We start from the raw sequence: 22,713 nt of genomic DNA on the forward strand, positions 1-22,713 counted from the left end.
ATAAATAACTTTAATATTTTTGTATATTTATTATATAATATTTTATAATAAAAATACATTGTTTTGTTTAATTATACATTTGTAAATATTTATATATATATATATATATATTTAGAACATGCAAAATTCACACAGAGATGGCCGAGGGTGGAATCAAACTCGTGTCTCCTAGCTGTGTGGCCTGCACGCTAACCACTTGGCCTAACGTGCAATTAAATATAATGTATGAATTAGCATATTTCTATTTATATTTACTGTATATTTATATTATTATAAAAAAACAGATGTACATCAGCAAAAATAATACAAACCATAATAAATATAATATATTAAAAAAATATTTATATATTTAAAATGAATTCTCTTGAGGTTCTTTTTACCATTTTTACCAGCAGAAAACAATTAAAAAAAAACATTAAAAGCATTTTTTTCCTGGACAAGAAAGCCTAACGAGGATCCCCTGCAGCTAAGAAACAAATTGGATGCCAAATCATTGCTTTGTTGTCGGGTCTTTGTGACCCATTAAGAAAAGAGATAGCAACATCAAAGCTAACACAAAGAGCACAAAACAAAGAACGCTACTATTTTGGCTCAATTTTTGCCGTGCATGTGAAGTTCACGTATAGCGACCGACGGGCGTGTACCAGAAGTGCCTCCGATGTCCATGGCTTTGAGGTTGCGGGCTTTGACGATGCTCACAGTGATGGTGTTGGCGGTGGGATTGTAGCACAGAGACACCAACAGATCCCCTCGGCTCCCCTGGAGAAATCACACACACACACACACAAAACACACACACAACACACACACAAAACACTCAACACACTCGTCACTCCTTTATTTTATAATCGTCTTCCCCGCTGCTCTGTGTTCAATCCACCAACCTGTCAACGTTCAGCATTCCCTTCCACGCCCCCACCCCCGCAGGACTGTCACAGCAGCCAGCAATGACATCAGCCATGAAGGAAACGAGGGGTCTGGGGTAATAAACTCAAACCTCGGTTTCCCGAAGCTTTGGTTTCAAAAGATGCCTTGGTTTTCATACAATATTGGACTTAAACTAAAGCAATCCCTTGTTTATGGCAGTTGATCCTCAAAGTTTCCTACTGCCTAGCTTAAGGAAATGGGGGCTCCAAATATATCACTTAAAAATATTCTACTAAATTCAAACCTCGGTTTCCCAAAGCTTTGGTTTCCTAAGATTTGGTTTTGGTTGAAAATTATGCCTTAGTTTTCATACAATATTGCACTTAAACTAAAACAATCCCTTGTTTACCACTTAATATTACAAAATATTCTACTAAACTCAAACTTTGGTTTCCCAAAGCTTTGGTTTCAAAAGATGCCTTGGTTTTCATACAATATTGGACTTAAACTAAAGCAATCCCTTGTTTATGGCAGTTGATCCTCAAAGTTTTCTACTGCCTATCCTGTTCAGGGTCACTGGTGATCTTAAGGAAATGGGGGCTCCAAAAATATCACTTCAAAATATTCTACTAAACTCTAACCTCGGTTTCCCAAAGCTTTGGTTTCAAAAGATGTCTTGGTTTTCATACAATATTGCACTTAAACTAAACAATCCCTTGTTTACCACTTAATATTACAAAATATTCTACTAAACTCAAACCTCGGTTTCCCAAAGCTTTGGTTTCAAAAGATGCCTTGGTTTTCATACAATATTGGACTTAAACGAAAACAATCCATCGTTTATGGCAGTCGATCGTCAAAGTTTTCTACTGCCTATCGTGTTCAGGGTCACCGGTGAGCTTAAGGAAATGGGGGCTCCAAAAATATCACTTAAAAATATTCTACTAAACTCTAACCTCGGTTTCCCAAAGCAATGGTTTCAAAATATGCCTTGGTTTTCATACAATATTGGACTTAAACTAAAACAATCCCTCCTTTATGGGAGTTGATCCTCAAAGTTTTCTACTGCCTATCCTGTTCAGGGTCACCGGTCGTCTTAAGGAAATGGGGGCTCCAAAAATATCACATAAAAATATTTTACTAAAGTCAAACCTCGGTTTCCCGAAGCTTTGGTTTCAAAAGATGCCTTGGTTTTCATACAATATTGGACTTAAACTAAAGCAATCCCTTGTTTATGGCAGTTGATCCTCAAAGTTTCCGACTGCCTAGCTTAAGGAAATGGGGGCTCCAAAAATATCACTTAAAAATATTCTACTAAATTCAAACCTCGGTTTCCCAAAGCTTTGGTTTCCTAAGATTTGGTTTTGGTTGAAAATTATGCCTTAGTTTTCATACAATATTGCATTTAAACTAAAACAATCCCTTGTTTACCACTTAATATTACAAAATATTCTACTAAACTCAAACCTCGGTTTCCCCGAAGCTTTGGTTTCAAAATATGCCTTGGTTTTCATACAATATTGGACTTAAACTAAAGCAATCCCTTGTTTATGGCAGTTGATCCTCAAAGTTTCCGACTGCCTAGCTTAAGGAAATGGGGGCTCCAAAAATATCACTTAAAAATATTCTACTAAATTCAAACCTCGGTTTCCCAAAGCTTTGGTTTCCTAAGATTTGGTTTTGGTTGAAAATGATGCCTTAGTTTTCATACAATATTGCACTTAAACTAAAACAATCCCTTGTTTACCACTTAATATTACAAAATATTCTACTAAACTCAAACTTTGGTTTCCCAAAGCTTTGGTTTCAAAAGATGCCTTGGTTTTCATACAATATTGGACTTAAACTAAAGCAATCCCTTGTTTATGGCAGTTGATCCTCAAAGTTTTCTACTGCCTATCCTGTTCAGGGTCACTGGTGATCTTAAGGAAATGGGGGCTCCAAAAATATCACTTCAAAATATTCTACTAAACTCTAACCTCGGTTTCCCAAAGCTTTGGTTTCAAAAGATGTCTTGGTTTTCATACAATATTGCACTTAAACTAAACAATCCCTTGTTTACCACTTAATATCACAAAATATTCTACTAAACTCAAACCTCTGTTTCCCAAAGCTTTGGTTTCAAAAGATGCCTTGGTTTTCATACAATATTGGACTTAAACGAAAACAATCCATCGTTTATGGCAGTCGATCGTCAAAGTTTTCTACTGCCTATCGTGTTCAGGGTCACCGGTGAGCTTAAGGAAATGGGGGCTCCAAAAATATCACTTAAAAATATTCTACTAAACTCTAACCTCGGTTTCCCAAAGCTATGGTTTCAAAATATGCCTTGGTTTTCATACAATATTGGACTTAAACTAAAACAATCCCTCCTTTATGGGAGTTGATCCTCAAAGTTTTCTACTGCCTATCCTGTTCAGGGTCACCGGTCGTCTTATGGAAATGGGGGCTCCAAAAATATCACATAAAAATATTTTACTAAAGTCAAACCTCGGTTTCCCGAAGCTTTGGTTTCAAAAGATGCCTTGGTTTTCATACAATATTACGCTTAAACTAAATCAATCCCTTGTTTACCACTTAATATCACAAAATATTCTACTAAACTCAAACCTCGGTTTCCCAAAGCTTTGGTTTCAAAAGATCCCTTAGTTTTCATACAATACTGGACTTAAACGAAAACAATCCATCGTTTATGGCAGTCGATCGTCAAAGTTTTCTACTGCCTATCGTGTTCAGGGTCACCGGTGAGCTTAAGGAAATGGGGGCTCCAAAAATATCACTTAAAAATATTCTACTAAACTCTAACCTCAGTTTCCCAAAGCTATGGTTTCAAAATATGCCTTGGTTTTCATACAATATTGGACTTAAACTAAAACAATCCCTCCTTTATGGGAGTTGATCCTCAAAGTTTTCTACTGCCTATCCTGTTCAGGGTCACCGGTCGTCTTAAGGAAATGGGGGCTCCAAAAATATCACATAAAAATATTTGACTAAAGTCAAACCTCGGTTTCCCGAAGCTTTGGTTTCAAAAGATGCCTTGGTTTTCATACAATATTACGCTTAAACTGAATCAGTCCCTTGTTTACCACTTAATATCACAAAATATTCTACTCAAGTCAAACCTCGGTTTCCTGAAGCTTTGGTTTCAAAATATGCCTTGGTTTTCATACAATATTGGACTTAAACTAAAGCAATCCCTTGTTTATGGTAGTTGATCCTCAAAGTTTTCTACTGCCTATCCTGTTCAGGGTCACCGGTGATCTTAAGGAAATGGGGGGTCCAAAAAAATCAAAAATATTCTACTAAACTCTAACCTCGGTTTCCTCAAGTTTTGGTTGAAAATGATGCCTTGGTTTTCATACAATATTGCACTTAAACTAAAACAATCCCTCGTTTATGGCAGTCGATCCTCAAAGTTTTCTACTGCCTTTTCTACTCACTTGAAAATATTCTACTAAACTCTAATCTCGGTTTCCCAAAGCTTTGGTTTCATAAGATTTGGTTTTGGTTGAAAATGATGCCTTGGTTTTCATACAATATTGCACTTAAACTAAAACAATCCCATGTTTATGGCAGTCGATCCTCAAAGTTTTCTACTGCCTTTTCTACTCATATAAAAATATTCGACTAAACTCTAACCTCGGTTTCCCCAAGCTTTGGTTTCATAAGATTTGGTTTTGGTTGAAAATGATGCCTTGGTTTTCATACAATATTGGACTTAAACATCTTCCCCGCTGCTCTGTGTTCAATCCACCAACCTGTCAACGTTCAGCATTCCCTTCCATGCCCCCCCCCCCCCAACAGGACTGTCACAGCAGCCAGCCATGACATCAGCCATTACGCTCCATTTTGTCCCCTCCCCCCACCCACCCCATCCCTTCTGCCACCTCTTTCCTTCCCTTTACTCACGCTGCCGTCGCTGCATGGTTTCAGCTCCTTCCAGAAAGTTTGCATGTTGGCCAGGTCCAGTTTGTTGAGGGGGATGGACACCTCTCCTATGGGGTCGTTCCTGCTGAAGCGGTCGTAATCCAGAACCTGCAGGTATAGGGTTCTCTGGACTACCTTCTCAAAGGGGAACCCTGCGGTGGGAAGGAATAAACAGATGCACCAAAACGGCGAAGCAAACAAAACGATGTGTCGGCCGAACCTTCGAAGAGAAAGGTCTCATTCCAGTGCGGGTTCAGATTCTTCCTCTTGACTTTGGTCTCCAGTTTGTGCTTCTTGTCAGGCAGCAGGTAGAGTTTGACGAAAGGATCAGAAGTACCGGAGAAGTCCTTAGCGGGCAAATCCTGGCCCTTAAGGATTTTGACCGTGAGGGTGGAGTCCTGGAAGCTGTAGCCCACGCTGAACTGAATGCGACCCAACTTCTCACACACCGGACCCTCGTGGTCGTCCTCTTCCGAGCCTGGAGACAACTGGGAGAGACCGAGACTCTTTTCATTCGGGTCTTGAAACTTCATGCCTTCGTTACATCATTTCATTTTCTACTGCTTATCCTGTTCAGGGTCATGAAGGAAATAAGGGGGCAGGGGGTGCTGCCACGGATTTGGAGCCCATCCAAAAATATCACTTAAAAAAATATTCTACTAAACTCAAACCTCGGTTTCCCAAAGCTCTGGTTTCAAAAGATGCCTTGGTTTTCATACAATATTGGACTCAAACTAAAACAATCCTTGTTTATGGCAGTTGATCTTCAAAGTTTTCTACTGCCTATCCTGTTCAGGGTCACCGGTAATCTTAAGGAAATGGGGGCTCCAAAAATATCACTTCAAAATATTCTACTAAACTCTAACCTCGGTTTCACGATGCTTTGGTTTCAAAAGATGCCTTGGTTTTCATACAATATTGGACTTAAACTAAAGCAATCCATCATTTATGGCAGTTGATCCTCAAAGTTTTCTACTGCCTATCGTGTTCAGGGTCACCGGTGAGCTTAAGGAAATTGGTTTCAAAAGATGCCTTGGTTTTCATACAATATTGGACTTAAACTAAAACAATCCCTCGTTTAGGGCCCGTATCTCCAGTTAATGTAATTAACGTAAGTGATTAACTGAGTGGATGATGCAAGCATTGACCCGCCGACATTTTAGTTTTCGGGGGTTGCGGACCCCCCGCTCATTCTGACTATCCCTTCTGGTCGGACTGGTCGCCAGCCAATCACAGGGCCCGTATCTCCAATTAACGTAAGTAATTAACTGAGTGGATGATGCAAGCTTTGACCCGCTGACATTTTGTTTTTTGGGGGTTGCGGACCCCCGCTTATTTTGACTATGCCTTCTGGTCGGACTGGTCGCCAGCCAATCACAGGGCCCGTATCTCCAATTAACGCAATTAACTGAGTGGATGATGCAAGCATTGACCCGCCGATATTTTAGTTTTCGCGGGTTGCGGACCCGACATTTTAGTTTTCGCGGGTTGCGGACCCGACATTTTAGTTTTCGGGGGTTGCGGACCCCCGCTCATTCGGACTCTCCCTTCTGGTCGGACTGGTCGCCAGCCAATCACAGGGCCCGTATCTCCAATGAATATAACCTCCATAAAAAAGATGCCCGAAAAATTTTATCGGAACCCTCGACGGCGGGTCTGCGAGGCACACATGCTAACCACTCGTCCCCCGTAACTGATTCTGCGCTGTAAGTCAGATTCAAGGTGACAGGTGACGGTAATGTGGCGTGATCGTAATCAAGTCTCCTGAAAACGTCCGTATTGATCGTAAACGCAAAAAACGGCCTAATGTCTCGTCACATGACCGAGGGCGAGTGTGCTTGGGGACATCCACGGGGGACATCACTCAGAAAAGCCGATCCCAAATATTTAATATCCAATTCCATACTTTCCACACACATTCCAGACATCAACGGCTTGACCTTATTCTCCTTTGCTGAATGTGATCACTTTCCATTATTCACTCCTAAGCCTAAAAATAACTCCGCCAATACACACACACACACACATTTGTGCCTCGGCATCAAACCTTCTCATGCTGCCGTTGAAGATTATTTTTGCTGAAATCCAAAACCCAAACCACAGGAGATTATGGTTTGTTTTCTTTTTTTTCCTGAAAAACAAAAACCCACCAAGACCAAAATGCAAAAGTGAATTATTAAGGATTATTTTCTACATCAGAGCTACAACCGTAAAAAAATATTATAAATAAATACTCATACCATAAATTCCGGCTTTGAACCCTGCGGCTTAAATAATAATACATAGCAAAAAGAACTACACTTCCCATGATGCTTAAAGTGCAGATTCATTCGATACCAAATATGGATTTATACGTACGTTTTTGGATCCCAACTAAAAATTTATACGACCTCTATGTTTTTGTGGATTTTTTTGCAGAAGAAGCCTAAAAAGATGATGACAAGTCTCCACTCATGCAAAAGCAGTTTTTCTTCCTTTTTTAGTTAGGAACTGATATTTTCCTGAAACTTTCCCATGTTCTATTGCCGATTACTAAAGAACGGAAAAACATGTAAACAAACTTTTTTCTTTTGGTAGTTTCCATGTTAGAATAGTATAGTAATAATAGTAATAATAGTAATAATAGTAACAATAACAATAACAACAATAATAATAATAATAATAATAAGGATAATAATAATTATTTTTTAAAATAACCCCTTTTTTGTGTTATGTTGGTATAGACACAAAAGCTAAATATTTGTGTTAAAGTGAAAAGTTTTTTGCTTATAATAATAATAATAATTCTTATAATAATAATGATAATAATAATAATAATTTTTTTTTAAAACAACCCCTTTTTTGTGTTATGTTGGTATAGACACAAAAGCTAAATATTTGTGTTAAAGTGAAAAGTTTTTTGCTTATAATAATAATAATAATTCTTATAATAATAATGATAATAATAATAATAATTTTTTTTTAAAACAACCCCTTTTTTGTGTTATGTTGGTATAGACGCAAAAGCTAAATATTTGTGTCAAAGTGAAACGTTTCTTTGCACAAAAACGGGTTTTCTCCCTTTTCTAGTTGGGAGCTGATATTTTCCTGAAACTTTCCCATGTTCTATTGCCAATTACTAAAGAACAAAAAAACGTAGAAACAAACTTTTTACTTTTGGTAGGTTCCATGTTAGAACAGTATAGTAACAATAATAATAATAATAATAATAATAATAATAATAATAATAATAATAATAATAATAATAATAATAATAATAATAATAATAATAATAATATTTTTTTTAAACAACCCCTTTTTGTGTTATATTGGTATAGACGCAAAAGCTAAATATTTGTGTCAAAGTGAAACGTTTCTTTGCACAAAAACTGTTTTTCTCCCTTTTCTAGTTGGGAGCTGATATTTTCCTGAAACTTACCCATGTTCTATTGCCAATTACTAAAGAACGGAAAAACGTAGAAACGTAGAAACTTTTTTCTTTTGGTAGGTTCCATGTTAGAATAGTATAGTAATAATAATAGTAATAATAATACTAGTAATAATAGTAATAATAATAATAATGATAATACTAATTATTATTATTGTTTTTTAAAACAACCCCTTTTTTGTGTTATGTTGGTATAGATACAAAAGCTAAATATTTGTGTCAAAGTGAAACGTTTCTTTGCACAAAAACTGGTTTTCTCCCTTTTCTAGTTGGGAGCTGATATTTTCCTGAAACTTTCCCATGTTCTATTGCTGATTACTAAAGAACGGAAAAACGTAGAAACAAACTTTTTTCTTTTGGTAGGTTCCATCTTAGAATAGTATAGTAACAATAATAATAATAATAATAATGATAATAATAATATTAATGACAATAATAATTATTATTATTATTATTATTTTTTAAAACAACCCCTTTTTTGTGTTATGTTGGTATAGATGCAAAAGCTAAATATTTGTGTCAAAGTGAAACGTTTCTTTGCACACAAACTTCTTTTCTCCCTTTTCTAGTTGGGAGCTGATATTTTCCTGAAACTTACCCCTGTTCTACTGTTGATTATCATCGTGTCTCTCATAAGGACATGGATTTGTATAAAAAAAAGCATTGCAAATAATAGTCATTGACAAGGATGAAAAAAAAAAAAAAAAAAGAAATCCCCCTGTGTTTTTCCCCCTCCAAGTGTGCCGTCCGTCACTCAAAGACAAATGAGCCACCTGTGGAGCACAACAGGTAGTTATGGCTTTGCCGCCTCGAGCCAGACACCCGAGATGAAGGACCGTATTCAGCCCACTTCAGTAATTGGTTGCAAAAGAACACGCAGTGCTGTGGGGTGCTGTGGGAATACGGCAGCGGTGGGGCTCGGGGGCTTGCGGTGTGTAATTACGTGGGGCTCCATGGTGCGTCTGAAGACTCCATTAATGGTGATCCTCTTTATTATCCGCGTTGTCATACATGAGCATGCACCCTTTGCGGAAAAACATCTTGTACTTTGAGCCCAAATATCTACGAAGTATCTCGGGTACGTTTGGAGGACAGTGGATGGCGACTTGCAGCATTTTTGAGTAACATTTAAAGCGAATTTTTGGGAATTCCATCCATGATCCTTATGTGAAACATCACATCTTTCTAATTTCTGTGCATTCTAAAGGTATAAAAACTGCTAAAAATAGACACAAAAAAATGCACGTAATGGGACAAACCTATAAAAAAACGTTAATATTAACCAACCTACAGCAATATTGTTATTTTTATTAACACTGTTAGTTTGCATGTTTGCATGCAGAATCGAACCCAGGTCTTCCTAATCTCTTAGCTATGTGGGTCGACATGCTAACCACTAAACCACCGTGTAGCCTCCAGGACGCATGCGCATGCATTGTTCAGCTCCAAATGTGAATTTTTTTTTTGGAAAAAGCTGGTTTTCTCCCTTTTTTTTTAGTTGGGAGCTGAAATTTTCCTGAAACTTACCTATGTATGTTCTACTGCTGATTACTAAATAACAGAAAAAGGTAGAATTTTTGGTAGATTCAATGTTTATAGAACGCAAAAGTATTTGTGTCAAAGTGGAAAGTTTTTTGCTTATAATAATAATAATTATAATATAATAATATATAATAATGATAATATTAATAATAATTATTATTTTTTAAAACAACAATTTTTTGTGTTATGTTGGCAGAGATGCAAAATCTAAATATTTGATTCAAAGTGAAACGTTTTCTCCCTTTTTTAGTTGGGAGCTGAAATTTTCCTGAAACTTACCTATGTATGTATGTTTTACTACTGATTACTAAATAATGGAAAAAGGTAGAATTTTTGGTAGATTTTTTTGTTTTTTATTTTTTTTCTTATAATAATAATTCTTATAATAATAATAATAATAATAATAATAATAATGATGATAAAAAATAATAATTATTTTTTTAAAACAACTCCTTTTTTGTGTTATGTTGGTATAGACTCAAAGCTAAATATTTGTGTTAAAGTGGAAAGTTTTTTCTTATAATAATAATAATAATTCTTATAATAATAATAATAATTATTATTATTTTAAAACAACCCCTTTTTTGTGTTATGTTGGTATAGACGCAAAAGTTAAATATTTGTGTCAAAGCGAAATGTCTTTTTGCTTTTCTCCCTATTTTAGTTGGGAGCTGATATTTTCCTGAAACTTCCCTATGTTCTACTGTTGATTACTAAAGAACGGAAACTTTTTCTTTTGGTGAGTAGAACACAATATTCCGTGTGCCATTCAGTTTGATTTGAGAAGGCGTCGCCTACAGCCGCCATTGGCAGATGACTTCACAAAATAACACAGATCTCAAATCAGCCGGGTCGCGTATCGGTATAAGGTTTTACGGGCGTCTTACCATCAGCATTTCACTGGTGACCGAGTTGGCCAAGTCGGACACGGATGAGTTGGCGTCGTGACCCGTCCCCTGGCGGCGGCCGCTCTCATCCGGGGTGTGACCTCTGGGACTGCTGCCTGCTTTGTTACCCGGGGTCCTGAATGCACCACATAGAAAAACACATATGGCACATGCACTTAACATGCAACATTCATGGAACAACAAAAAAACAAGAAGAGTGTCCTAAGACCCCCCCTCCCCCCCGCCCCCCCCCCTGCTGGTTTTTCATAACTCCAACCATTTTAATAATTCAGCATGCGCATCGCCGACCGATTCTCTAGTAGAGGAAGGTTTTGAAAACAAAACAGATGACAATAGTGGGGGGGGGGGGGTTATGAATCATGAGATGATGATTTCAGAAATCAAACATATTTTATATTTTATTTTTTTCTTCAACTATTTCAACTTTCTTTATGTTAATTTTCTTTTCATAATAATGATGATAATATTTAATATAATAATATAATATTTTATATATAATATAATATAATAGTATTTTATGATGATAATATTTTAATAATATATAATATTTTCTCCAAAATTACAACTTTGTTGTGTTTTTAATAATATCACACCTTTAAAAAAATTTGGTCTTTTTTCTTGTAATATTTCATATTTCATGATTTCAGAAATCAAACATATTTTAGAGTTTCATTTTTTTCTTCAACTATTTCAACTTTCTTTATGTTAATTTTCTTTTCATAATAATGATGATAATATTTTAATAATATATAATATTTTCTCCAAAATTACAACTTTGTTGTGTTTTTAATAATATCACACGTTTAAAAAATTTGGTCTTTTTTTCCTGTAATATTTAATCTTTTTTTTAATAATGTAATATTTAATCTTAAAGATTTTTTCCTCCTAATATTATGTCATTATTTCACAATATTTGACTATTTTTGAAACATAAAAATTTTGTCCAAAACTTAATGTTTTGTGTGATAATATTAGGACTTTTACTTTTTTTAATGTTTCATATTCATGCTACTAAAATGACACTAATTGTTTCTCATAATATTACAATTTTATTCCCATATTTTGATTTTATTTTCTGAACATTATGATTTATGAACATACATTATGAACATTCTGATTTCCCACAAATTACAATTTTATATTTTTGTAGTTTGGTTATGTGTCATATTAGGAATTTTGAAAAAATAATTTTCTTTAATATTTCAACTTTATGTGACTAAAAATGACACTATTTTTGCTCATAATATTACAACTTTCTTCCCATTTTTTAAATTTTATTTTCTAAACATTCTAGTTTTTTTCACAACTTAATTTTCCAAAAATTACAACCTTGTTTTGTTTTTCATATTACAACTTTTAAATAATGTCATTCTTTGTTAAATATTTAATATTTGCTACTGTGATGTTATTTTTCATCATATTATGACTTTTTCCACAACCTAAAATTGTTGCTGGCTTTTAAAAAAATATTTTTCTTTCATATTTCAACTTCATGCCAACTAATTTTATGATTATTCAAGTAAAAATAATGACTTTTCTCTATTTTCTTTTTATATTTTGACTTTATTCTTGTACAATTTTTTCTGTTGAATATTCTGAAAAACATCCGCCTGCCAGGAATTGCCCTTAGACCACACTTTGGACATCCCTGGTTTAAGTGTTTGCACATTTTTCTAACAAGTTGACTTCTTTTTACACTTGAATGGTACACTTTAGTCCTGAAACGAAATATTTACACCAGCGGTCCTCAATAGGTGGCCCGCAAGCCTGACCTTCGAGTTGAAGGTTTACTTGTTTTCTTCCACATCCGAGTTGCAAACTCAAAGACTGGACTCTTAAAGTGGCGGCAACAGAGTTGGCCACGCTGACTGATGTATTTGTAGAGACAGATGCTGTAACGCCGTCGCACCATTTCAAGACGTGGGTGTTCATGCCCGTGAGGGAGAGTGAGAGGGACAAGAGGACCTGGACCGCTACGTGACAGACAGACCGCCGCGGGGCCAGAACATGCACTAAGGACCCGTCTGACATTCTCTTAGCTAGGCTAAGAATTTCAAGTTGCTGGACGTCACCAGCTGAAAATTACATTTCTATTTTTAGCAGATTTTGTGCGTTTTGCCCATGCATGGACTTTTTTTTCCATATCAAAATGCCAATACTTAAAGGAATGCTCCAAATGTTTGATAGACACAAAATATTGTGAGAAGATACATGTCACAAACGCTAATTATGCAACTTTACATAGTGAAAGATGTAATTTTAACTGACTTTTTTCCATATCAACAAGCAAACATTTAAAGAAATGCTCCAAATGTTTGATAGACACAAAATATTGTGAGAAAACATGTCACAAACGCCAATTATGCAACTTTACAGAGTGAAAGATGTCATTTTAAATGACTTTTTTCCCATATAAAAATGCCAAAATTTAAAGAAATGCTCCAAATGTTCAATAGACACTAAATATTGTGAGAAAATACATGTCACAAATGCCAATTATGCAACTTTACAGAGTGAAAAATGTCATTTTAAAAGACTTTTTTTCCATATCAAAATGCCAATATTTAAAGAAATGCTCCAAATGTTTGATAGACACGAAATATTGTGAGAAAATACATGTCACAAACGGCAATTATGCAACTTTACAGAGTGAAAAATGTCATTTTAAAAGATTTTTTTTCCATATCAAAATGCCAATATTTAAAGAAATGCTCCAAATGTTTAATAGACACGAAATATTGTGAGAAAATACATGTCACAAACGCTAATTATGCAACTTTACAGAGTGAAAGATGTCATTTTAAAGGACTATTTCCCATATAAAAATGGCAAAATTTAAAGAAATGCTCCAAATGTTTGATAGACACTAAATATTGTGAGAAAATACATGTCACAAACGCTAATTATTCAACTTTACAGAGTGAAAGATGTCATTTTAAAGGACTATTTCCCATATAAAAATGCCAAAATTTAAAGAAATGCTCCAAATGTTTGATAGACACTAAATATTGTGAGAAAATACATGTCACAAACGCTAATTATTCAACTTTACAGAGTGAAAGATGTAATTTTAAATGACTTTTTTTTCCCATATCAAAATGCCAATATTTAAAGAAATGCTCCAAATGTTTGAAAGACACAAAATATTATGAGAAAATACATGAGAATCACAGTATGTGACAAGGACAAGGTATGCTTGAAGGCCTAAGGAAGGAAACAAAGCAGCCCAGATGTACTAGTCAAGACCAAACATTTCCGTGCTCTAAAGTGAAGAAAAGGAAATTGCCAAGTTACATTAGACAAGACAAATCGGGAGGAAGCCGGGGAAGGTTTACGAGATGGACGGAAGTCGTACCGCAAGGAGACAAGTAAAAGGAGAGTGCAAGCGAATAAGAGAAAACACGGAAGAGACGATGCTGACCCCGGTGTCGAACAGAAACAATTGGTTTGTCAAGCTGCGTTTCTTCACTTGTGATCCACGGGTCAGAGCGGCTAAAATGCAGCACCGAGTCAATTCAAAAATAATGCAATGTCGTCTCTTTGGGACGCTTGTCCAATACGAGCACGTACCAGCCGGGCCGGCTGACACACTGGTCCGTGACCGCCTCCGGGTTCTTTGGTGTACGTGTTCCCAAAACTCATTGTTGTACTCGTATGTGGGCATTGATTCATGTTTGGGTTGGGAAAATCCAATACAGGTCAATGAAAAAGGCTGCTTTTAATTATAATAACTAATTAGATTTGATAGTGCTTTTCAATGGAGGTAAAGAGGTTGACAACAGCCACGTTTACATCAGGAGTTTTTCTCTTTCGGAAAATGACTTTTCCGAAAACAATGGTATACATGGAAAGGAATATTCCAATATCTTCTCTAAATGCGCCGCTATAACATATTAGACAAACAACCATTCACACTCACATTCATACCTATGGACAATTTGGAGTCGCTAATTAACCTAGCATGTTTTTGGAATGAGGGAGAAAACCCACACATGCAAACGCCACACAGAGATGGCCGAGGGTGGAATCGAACTCGGGTTTCCTAGCTGTGAGGCCAGCACGCTAACTACTCGTCCACCATGCAGCATAAAGTTGAAATTTTAAAAATTTCCACAGGTAATCTGTTTTGTCTGTCAAACATTTGGAGCATTTCTTTAAATGTTGGCATTTTGATATGGAAAAAAAGTCCTTTAAAAGGACATCTTTCATTCTGTAAAGTTGCGTAATTGGCGTTTGTGACATGTATTTTCTCACAATATTTAGTGTCTATCAAACATTTGGAGCATTTCTTTAAATATTTGCTTTTTGATATGGAAAAAAGTCCTTTAAAAGGACATCTTTCATTCTGTAAAGTTGCATAATTGGCGTGTGTGACATGTATTTTCTCACAATATTTAGTGTCTGTCAAACATTTGGAGCATTTCTTTAAATATTTGCTTGTTGATATGGAAAAAAGTCAGTTAAAATGACATCTTTCACTATGTAAAGTTGCATAATTAGCATTTGTGACATGTATTATCTCACAATATTTAATGTCTATCAAACATTTGGAGCATTTCTTTAAATATTTGCTTGTTGATATGGAAAAAGTCAGTTAAAATGACATCTTTCACTATGTAAAGTTGCATAATTGGCGTTTGTGACATGTATTATCTCACAATATTTAATGTCTATCAAACATTTGGAGCATTTCTTTAAATATTTGCTTGTTGATATGGAAAAAAGGCAGTTAAAATGACATCTTTCACTATGTAAAGTTGCATAATTGGCGTTTGTGACATGTATTTTCTCACAATATTTAGTGTCTATCAAACATTTGGAGCATTTCTTTAAATATTTGCTTTTTGATATGGAAAAAGTCCTTTAAAATGACATCTTTCACTCTGTAAAGTTGCATAATTGGCGTTTGTGACATGTATTTACTCACAATATTTAGTGTCTATCAAACATTTGGAGCATTTCTTTAAATATTTGCTTTTTGATATGGAAAAAGTCCTTTAAAATGACATCTTTCACTCTGTAAAGTTGCATAATTAGCGTTTGTGACATGTATTTTCTCACAATATTTAGTGTCTATCAAACATTTGGAGCATTTCTATAAATATTTGCTTTTTGATATAGAAAACTAACTACATCCCTGGTTTCACTCTGTAAAGTTGCGTAATTGGCGTTTGTGAATGTTCCACATGTTTTTGGAATGTGGGAGGAAACCGGAGTACCCGGAGAAAACCCACGCATACAAACTCCACACAGAGATGGCCGAGGGTGGAATCAAACTCGGGTCTCCTAGCTGTGTGGCCTGCGTGCTAACCACTCGTCCACCGTGCAGCTTGAACAGAACATTGAGCCATCCTTTTATATATTATATTATATATATTTATATATATATTATATATTATATATATTTCAGCTTAGTGTTCCCCAATAGAAGGGAGCACATCTGCAGCAGCTTGTGTTGGCTTGCCTATGACTATCTTGTATATAAATATATATATAAATATAAAAAAAACACCAGTTACATAATTCATCCTTAGAGGTTGTTGTAACCATGACGACTGAAGTGTGCGCACCCACTTAAGGTTGTACTCCACCATCATGAATTTTACACTGGGTTGGAGTAACTGTGGTAACCAGAGCGCCGAGCTGAGAGCCTTTGGCCACGACTTCACTGACTGTCCTCATACCTACACGTGACCCCCTCCCTGACCTTTGTAAAGTACCACGACCCCCCCTTTGGGTACGCTTCAGCTCTACTTCATGCTGATTCATATTTACCCCAAGCCTGTAAACAACAGATTACCTATTTTTTTTATATTTCAACGTTATGCTGCAAGTGGTTAGCGCGTGGGCCTCACAACCAGGAGACCCAAGTTCAATCCCTCATTTTAAAGGACTTTTTTCCATATCAAAAAAAGCCAATATTTAAAGAAATGCTCCAAATGTTTGATAGTCACAAAATATTGTGAGAAAATACATGTCACAAACGCCAATTATGCCACTTTATAGAGTGAAAGATGTCATTGTAAAGGACTTTTTTCAAATCAAAAAGCCGATATTTAAAGAAATGCTCCAAATGTTTGATAGACACAAAATATTGTGAGAAAATACATGTCACAAACGCCAATTATGCAACTTTACAGAGTGAAAGATGTCATTTTAAAGGACTTTGTCCAAATCAAAAAGCCAATATTTAAATAAATGCTCCAAATGTTTGATAGTCACAAAATATTGTGAGAAAATACATGTCACAAACGCCAATTATGCAACTTTACAGAGTGAAAGATGTCATTTTAAAGGACTTTGTCCAAATCAAAAAGCCAATATTTAAATAAATGCTCCAAATGTTTGATAGTCACAAAATATTGTGAGAAAATACATGTCACAAACGCCAATTATGCCACTTTATAGAGTGAAAGATGTCATTGTAAAGGACTTTTTCCAAATCAAAAAGCCAATATTTAAAGAAATGCTCCAAATGGTTGATAGACACAAAATATTGTGAGAAAATACATGTCACAAACGCCAATTATGCAACTTTACAGAGTGAAAGATGTCATTTTAAAGGACTTTTTTCCAAATCAAAAAGCCAATATTTAAAGAAATGCTCCAAATGTTTGATAGACACGAAATATTGTGAGAAAATACATGTCACAAACGCCAATTATGCAACTTTACAGAGTGAAAGATGTCATTTTTAAGGACTTTTTTCCAAATCAAAAAGCCAATATTTAAAGAAAGGCTCCAAATGTTTGATAGACATGAAATATTGTGAGAAAATACATGTCACAAACGCCAATTATGCAACTTTACAGAGTGAAAGATGTCATTTTAAAGGACTTTTTTCCAAATAAAAAAGCCAATATTTAAAGAAATGCTCCAAATGTTTGATAGACACTAAATATTGTGAGAAAATACATGTCACAAACAACAATTATGCAACTTTACACAGTGAAAGATGTCATTTTAACTGACTTTTTTCCATATCAACAAGCAAATATTTAAAGAAATGCTCCAAATGTTTGATAGACACTAAATATTGTGAGAAAATACATGTCACAAACGCCAATAATGCACAGATGGTATTACATTGAGGAAAATGATCAAGTTCATTTTCATTTGTGTGATGAGTCGGTCGCCAGCTAATCGCATAGCACATATAGACAAACATATCGAACGTGCGGAATTTTTGTAGCCCTGCTAGGCAGATATATGAATAACAAAGCCAATATAAAATACAGTATAAATACGGTATAATAATTTGAACATTTACCACCTAATCATTTATCAACAGGATGGAGACCAAATGTAAATGTTGCGTAACCATTTGTTGACGTTTGACGTGGCAATGCTACAAACCTCTCAGGCCAACATGTTTGCGCACGCATACTGCATATTCATGCATGGAAAACCATCCGCTGAGGTATTTCAATCTCTTCCTCGATGCGCAGTGATAGAGCAGATTTATCACTCTGGCAAAAGTGACAGTCATCTACGCTGACGGTGGAGCTGTGCTGTGAGAGCATCCCAGCATCAGCATCCTCAGGAAAGGGAGGAGTAGGAATAACAACATGGGGGAATATCAAATAAGAGAAGGACACAGGCTAGCATAACAAAGGGCAGCGTAAGAAAAGTGGATTGAGAGATTCGATAAATGCTTGCTGGATTTGTCTGCAATCATTCTTAGCATTTCAGGAAATGCAGCAAATGTTTGATAGACACTAAATATTGTGAGAAAATACACATCACAAAGGCCAATCATGCAACTTTAAAGAGTGAAATATGTCATTTTAAAGGATTTTTTTCCATATCAAAAAAGCCAATATTTTAAGAAATGCTCCAAATGTTTGATAGACATTAAATATTGTGAGAAAATACATGTCACAAACGCCAGTTATGCAACTTTACATAGTGAAAGATGTCATTTTAACTGACTTTTTTCCATATCTACAAGCAAACATTTAAAGAAATGCTCCAAATGTTTGATAGACACTAAATATTGTGAGATAAATACATGTCACAAATGCCAATTATGCAACTTTACATAGTGAAAGATGTCATTTTAAAGGACTTTCTTTCCATATCAACAAGCAAATATTTAAAGAAATGCTCCAAATGTTTGATAGACACTAAATATTGTGAGAAAATACATGTCACAAACGCCAATTATGCAACTTTACATAGTGAAAGATGTCATTTTAACTGACTTTTTTCCATATCAACAAGCAAATATTTAAAGAAATGCTCCAAATGTTTGATAGACAATAAATATTGTGAGAAAATACATGTCACAAACGCCAATTATGCAACTTTACATAGTGAAAGATGTCATTTTAACTGACTTTTTTTCCATATCAACAAGCAAATATTTAAAGAAATGCTCCAAATGTTTGATAGACAATAAATATTGTGAGAAAATACATGTCACAAACGCCAATTATGCAACTTTACATAGTGAAAGATGTCATTTTAACTGACTTTTTTTCCATATCAACAAGCAAATATTTAAAGAAATGCTCCAAATGTTTGACAGACAGAACAGATTATCTGTGGAATTTTTTTATATGTCACAACTTTATGTTGCGGGCCGCATGCTATCCGAGTGGTTAATGTGCAGGCCTCACAGCTAGTAGACCCAAGTTCAATTCCACCTGGGGCCATCTCTGTGTGGAGTTTGCATGTTCTCCCCGTGCATGTGTGGGTTTTTTTCCGGGTACTCCGGTTTCCTCCCACATTCCAAAAACATGCTAGGTTAATTAGCGACTCCAAATTGTCCATAGGTATGAATGTGAGTGTGAATGGTTGTTTGTCTATATGTGCCCCGTGATTGGCTGGCTGATGCAAAGTGGATCTTCATAAGCGTACATCCTGGCACCGCAAGAGCATGAAACGCAATAAGGCTCCCATGTCCCATGATGGATGAGGCCTGTGGTCCGATGTCAGCCCAGTCAGCGCTCCGCACAAATCACCCGATCACCAACCCCCCTTCAACACGACGGCTAATACAACATCAAAAAACACCGGATCTACTAAGTCGCCATTTTGGTTCTTCAAAGCGGAGGAACTGGTGGATGAGATCCACACTTAAGATGCTTCATTTGTGCTGACCTACATCACTTTTTTTTTTCTTTTTCCAATCATCTCTCCTCTCAGGCCACTGGGCAGCCCGGAGCGTCGTCGGAATGCTGGACTCACAGCTTAGACACACGACTTCCAAGCTTGGACACGCCGGAATCTTCTGGGGCACCAAACCAATCAATTGTGCAACACAAACAATCATTAGAACCACTTCATTTATTTAGTAGCTAACAGTATTCTGCTTGTTTCCGCAAAATAACAAATAGCGGCTCCCAACTATCAACATCTCCACGTGGCCTCCGAGGCATCCCTTGAGCTTAATTTACGGAAAAATCCTTACTTCCTGTTTATTTTCTGTGCATCTGTTCCTGTCTCATCTATTTAGCAATCATGTCAGGACTGATTGTTTGGGGGGGGCGAGGGGGGGGATTCCAGTCTCTAAGCGTACAAATTCTGACAAAGTAAGTAAAACTTGCTGAGAATACAGTAGTTGAGAATCGCAGTTCGAATACTACCCATGAATTATATATAAAAATATGCTAAAGGTTGTATATATGTAGTATTATGGTTATTAGGCATTATTAATGTTCTGAGACTGGAGACATAATCAAATTCTGACAAAGTAAGTAAAACTTGCTGGGAATACAGTAAAAGTTGAGAATCGCAGTTCAAATACTACCCCTGAATTATATATAAAAAATATGCTAAAAGTTGTATATATGTAGTATTATGGTTATTAGGCATTATTAATGTTCTGAGACTGGAGACATAATCAAATTCTGACAAAGTGGTAAACCTTGCTGAGAATACAGTAGTTGAGAATCGCAGTTCGAATACTACCCCTGAATTATATATAAAAAATATGCTAAAAGTTGTATATATGTAGTATTATGGTTATTAGGCATTATTAATGTTCTGAGACTGGAGACATAATCAAATTCTGACAAAGTAAGTAAAACTTGCTGAGAATACAGTAAAAGTTGAGAATCGCAGTTCGAATACTACCCCTGAATTATATATGAAAAATATGCTAAAAGTTGTATATATGTAGTATTATGGTTATTAGGCATTATTAATGTTCTGAGACTGGAGACATAATCGAATTCTGACAAAGTAAGTAAAACTTGCTGAGAATACAGTAAAAGTTGAGAATCGCAGTTCGAATACTACCCCCAAATTATATATAAAAAATATGCTAAAGGTTGTATATATGTAGTATTATGGTTATTAGGCATTATTAATGTTCTGAGACTGGAGACATAATCAAATTCTGACAAAGTAAGTAAAACTTGCTGAGAATACAGTAAAAGTTGAGAATCGCAGTTCAAATACTACCCCTGAATTATATATGAAAAATATGCTAAAAGTTGTATATATGTAGTATTATGGTTATTAGGCATTATTAATGTTCTGAGACTGGAGACATAATCAAATTCTGACAAAGAAAGTAAAACTTGCTGAGAATACAGTAAAAGTTGAGAATCGCAGTTCGAATACTACCCCCAAATTATATATAAAAAATATGCTAAAGGTTTTATATATGTAGTATTATGGTTATTAGGCATTATTAATGTTCTGAGACTGGAGACATAATCAAATTCTGACAAAGTAAGTAAAACTTGCTGAGAATACAGTAAAAGTTGAGAATCGCAGTTCGAATACTACCCCCAAATTATATATAAAAAATATGCTAAAAGTTGTATATATGTAGTATTATGGTTATTAGGCATTATTAATGTTCTGAGACTGGAGACATAATCAAATTCTGACAAAGTGAAACTTGCTGAGAATACAGTAAAAGTTGAGAATCGCAGTTCGAATACTACCCCCAAATTATATATAAAAATATGCTAAAAGTTGTGTATATGTAGTATTATGGTTATTAGGCATTATTAATGTTCTGAGACTGGAGACATAATCGAATTCTGACAAAGTAAGTAAAACTTGCTGAGAATACAGTAAAAGTTGAGAATCACAGTTTGAATACTACCCCCAAATTATATATAAAAAATATGCTAAAAGTTGTATATATGTAGTATTATGGTTATTAGGCATTATTAATGTTCTGAGACTGGAGACATAATCAAATTCTGACAAAGAAAGTAAAACTTGCTGAGAATACAGTAAAAGTTGAGAATCGCAGTTCGAATACTACCCCCAAATTATATATAAAAATATGCTAAAGGTTTTATATATGTAGTATTATGGTTATTAGGCATTATTAATGTTCTGAGACTGGAGACATAATCAAATTCTGACAAAGTAAGTAAAACTTGCTGAGAATACAGTAAAAGTTGAGAATCGTAGTTCAAATACTACCCCTGAATTATATATGAAAAATATGCTAAAAGTTGTATATATGTAGTATTATGGTTATTAGGCATTATTAATGTTCTGAGACTGGAGACAATCAAATTCTGACAAAGAAAGTAAAACTTGCTGAGAATACAGTAAAAGTTGAGAATCGCAGTTCGAATACTACCCCCAAATTATATATAAAAAATATGCTAAAGGTTTTATATATGTAGTATTATGGTTATTAGGCATTATTAATGTTCTGAGACTGGAGACATAATCAAATTCTGACAAAGTAAGTAAAACTTGCTGAGAATACAGTAAAAGTTGAGAATCGCAGTTCGAATACTACCCCTGAATTATATATAAAAAATATGCTAAAGGTTGTATATATGTAGTATTATGGTTATTAGGCATTATTAATGTTCTGAGACTGGAGACATAATCAAATTCTGACAAAGTAAGTAAAACTTGCTGAGAATACAGTAAAAGTTGAGAATCGCAGTTCAAATACTACCCCTGAATTATATATGAAAAATATGCTAAAAGTTGTATATATGTAGTATTATGGTTATTAGGCATTATTAATGTTCTGAGACTGGAGACATAATCAAATTCTGACAAAGAAAGTAAAACTTGCTGAGAATACAGTAAAAGTTGAGAATCGCAGTT

The 22,713-nt window shown here is 35.1% G+C and overlaps 1 protein-coding gene across 2 annotated transcripts in view; it reads right to left on the bottom strand.

The window, feature by feature from the left end:
• Positions 1-22,713, bottom strand: part of syt7b (synaptotagmin VIIb) — a 100,441-nt gene that overhangs the window by 5,794 nt on the left and 71,934 nt on the right. For both annotated transcript variants that reach the window (XM_078792967.1, XM_078792973.1), the window contains 4 exons: positions 10,651-10,786; positions 5,015-5,282; positions 4,777-4,946; positions 645-759 (listed from right to left, as the gene is read on the bottom strand). In XM_078792967.1, coding sequence (XP_078649093.1) covers positions 645-759; positions 4,777-4,946; positions 5,015-5,282; positions 10,651-10,786 — 689 coding nt within the window. The remainder of the gene's footprint in view (positions 1-644; positions 760-4,776; positions 4,947-5,014; positions 5,283-10,650; positions 10,787-22,713) is intronic.

This window comes from Doryrhamphus excisus, linkage group LG1 (genome assembly GCF_037039965.1).
Source record: "Doryrhamphus excisus strain RoL-2023G ecotype Guam linkage group LG1, RoL_Dexc_Guam_v1.1, whole genome shotgun sequence".
Lineage (NCBI taxonomy): Eukaryota > Metazoa > Chordata > Actinopteri > Syngnathiformes > Syngnathidae > Doryrhamphus > Doryrhamphus excisus.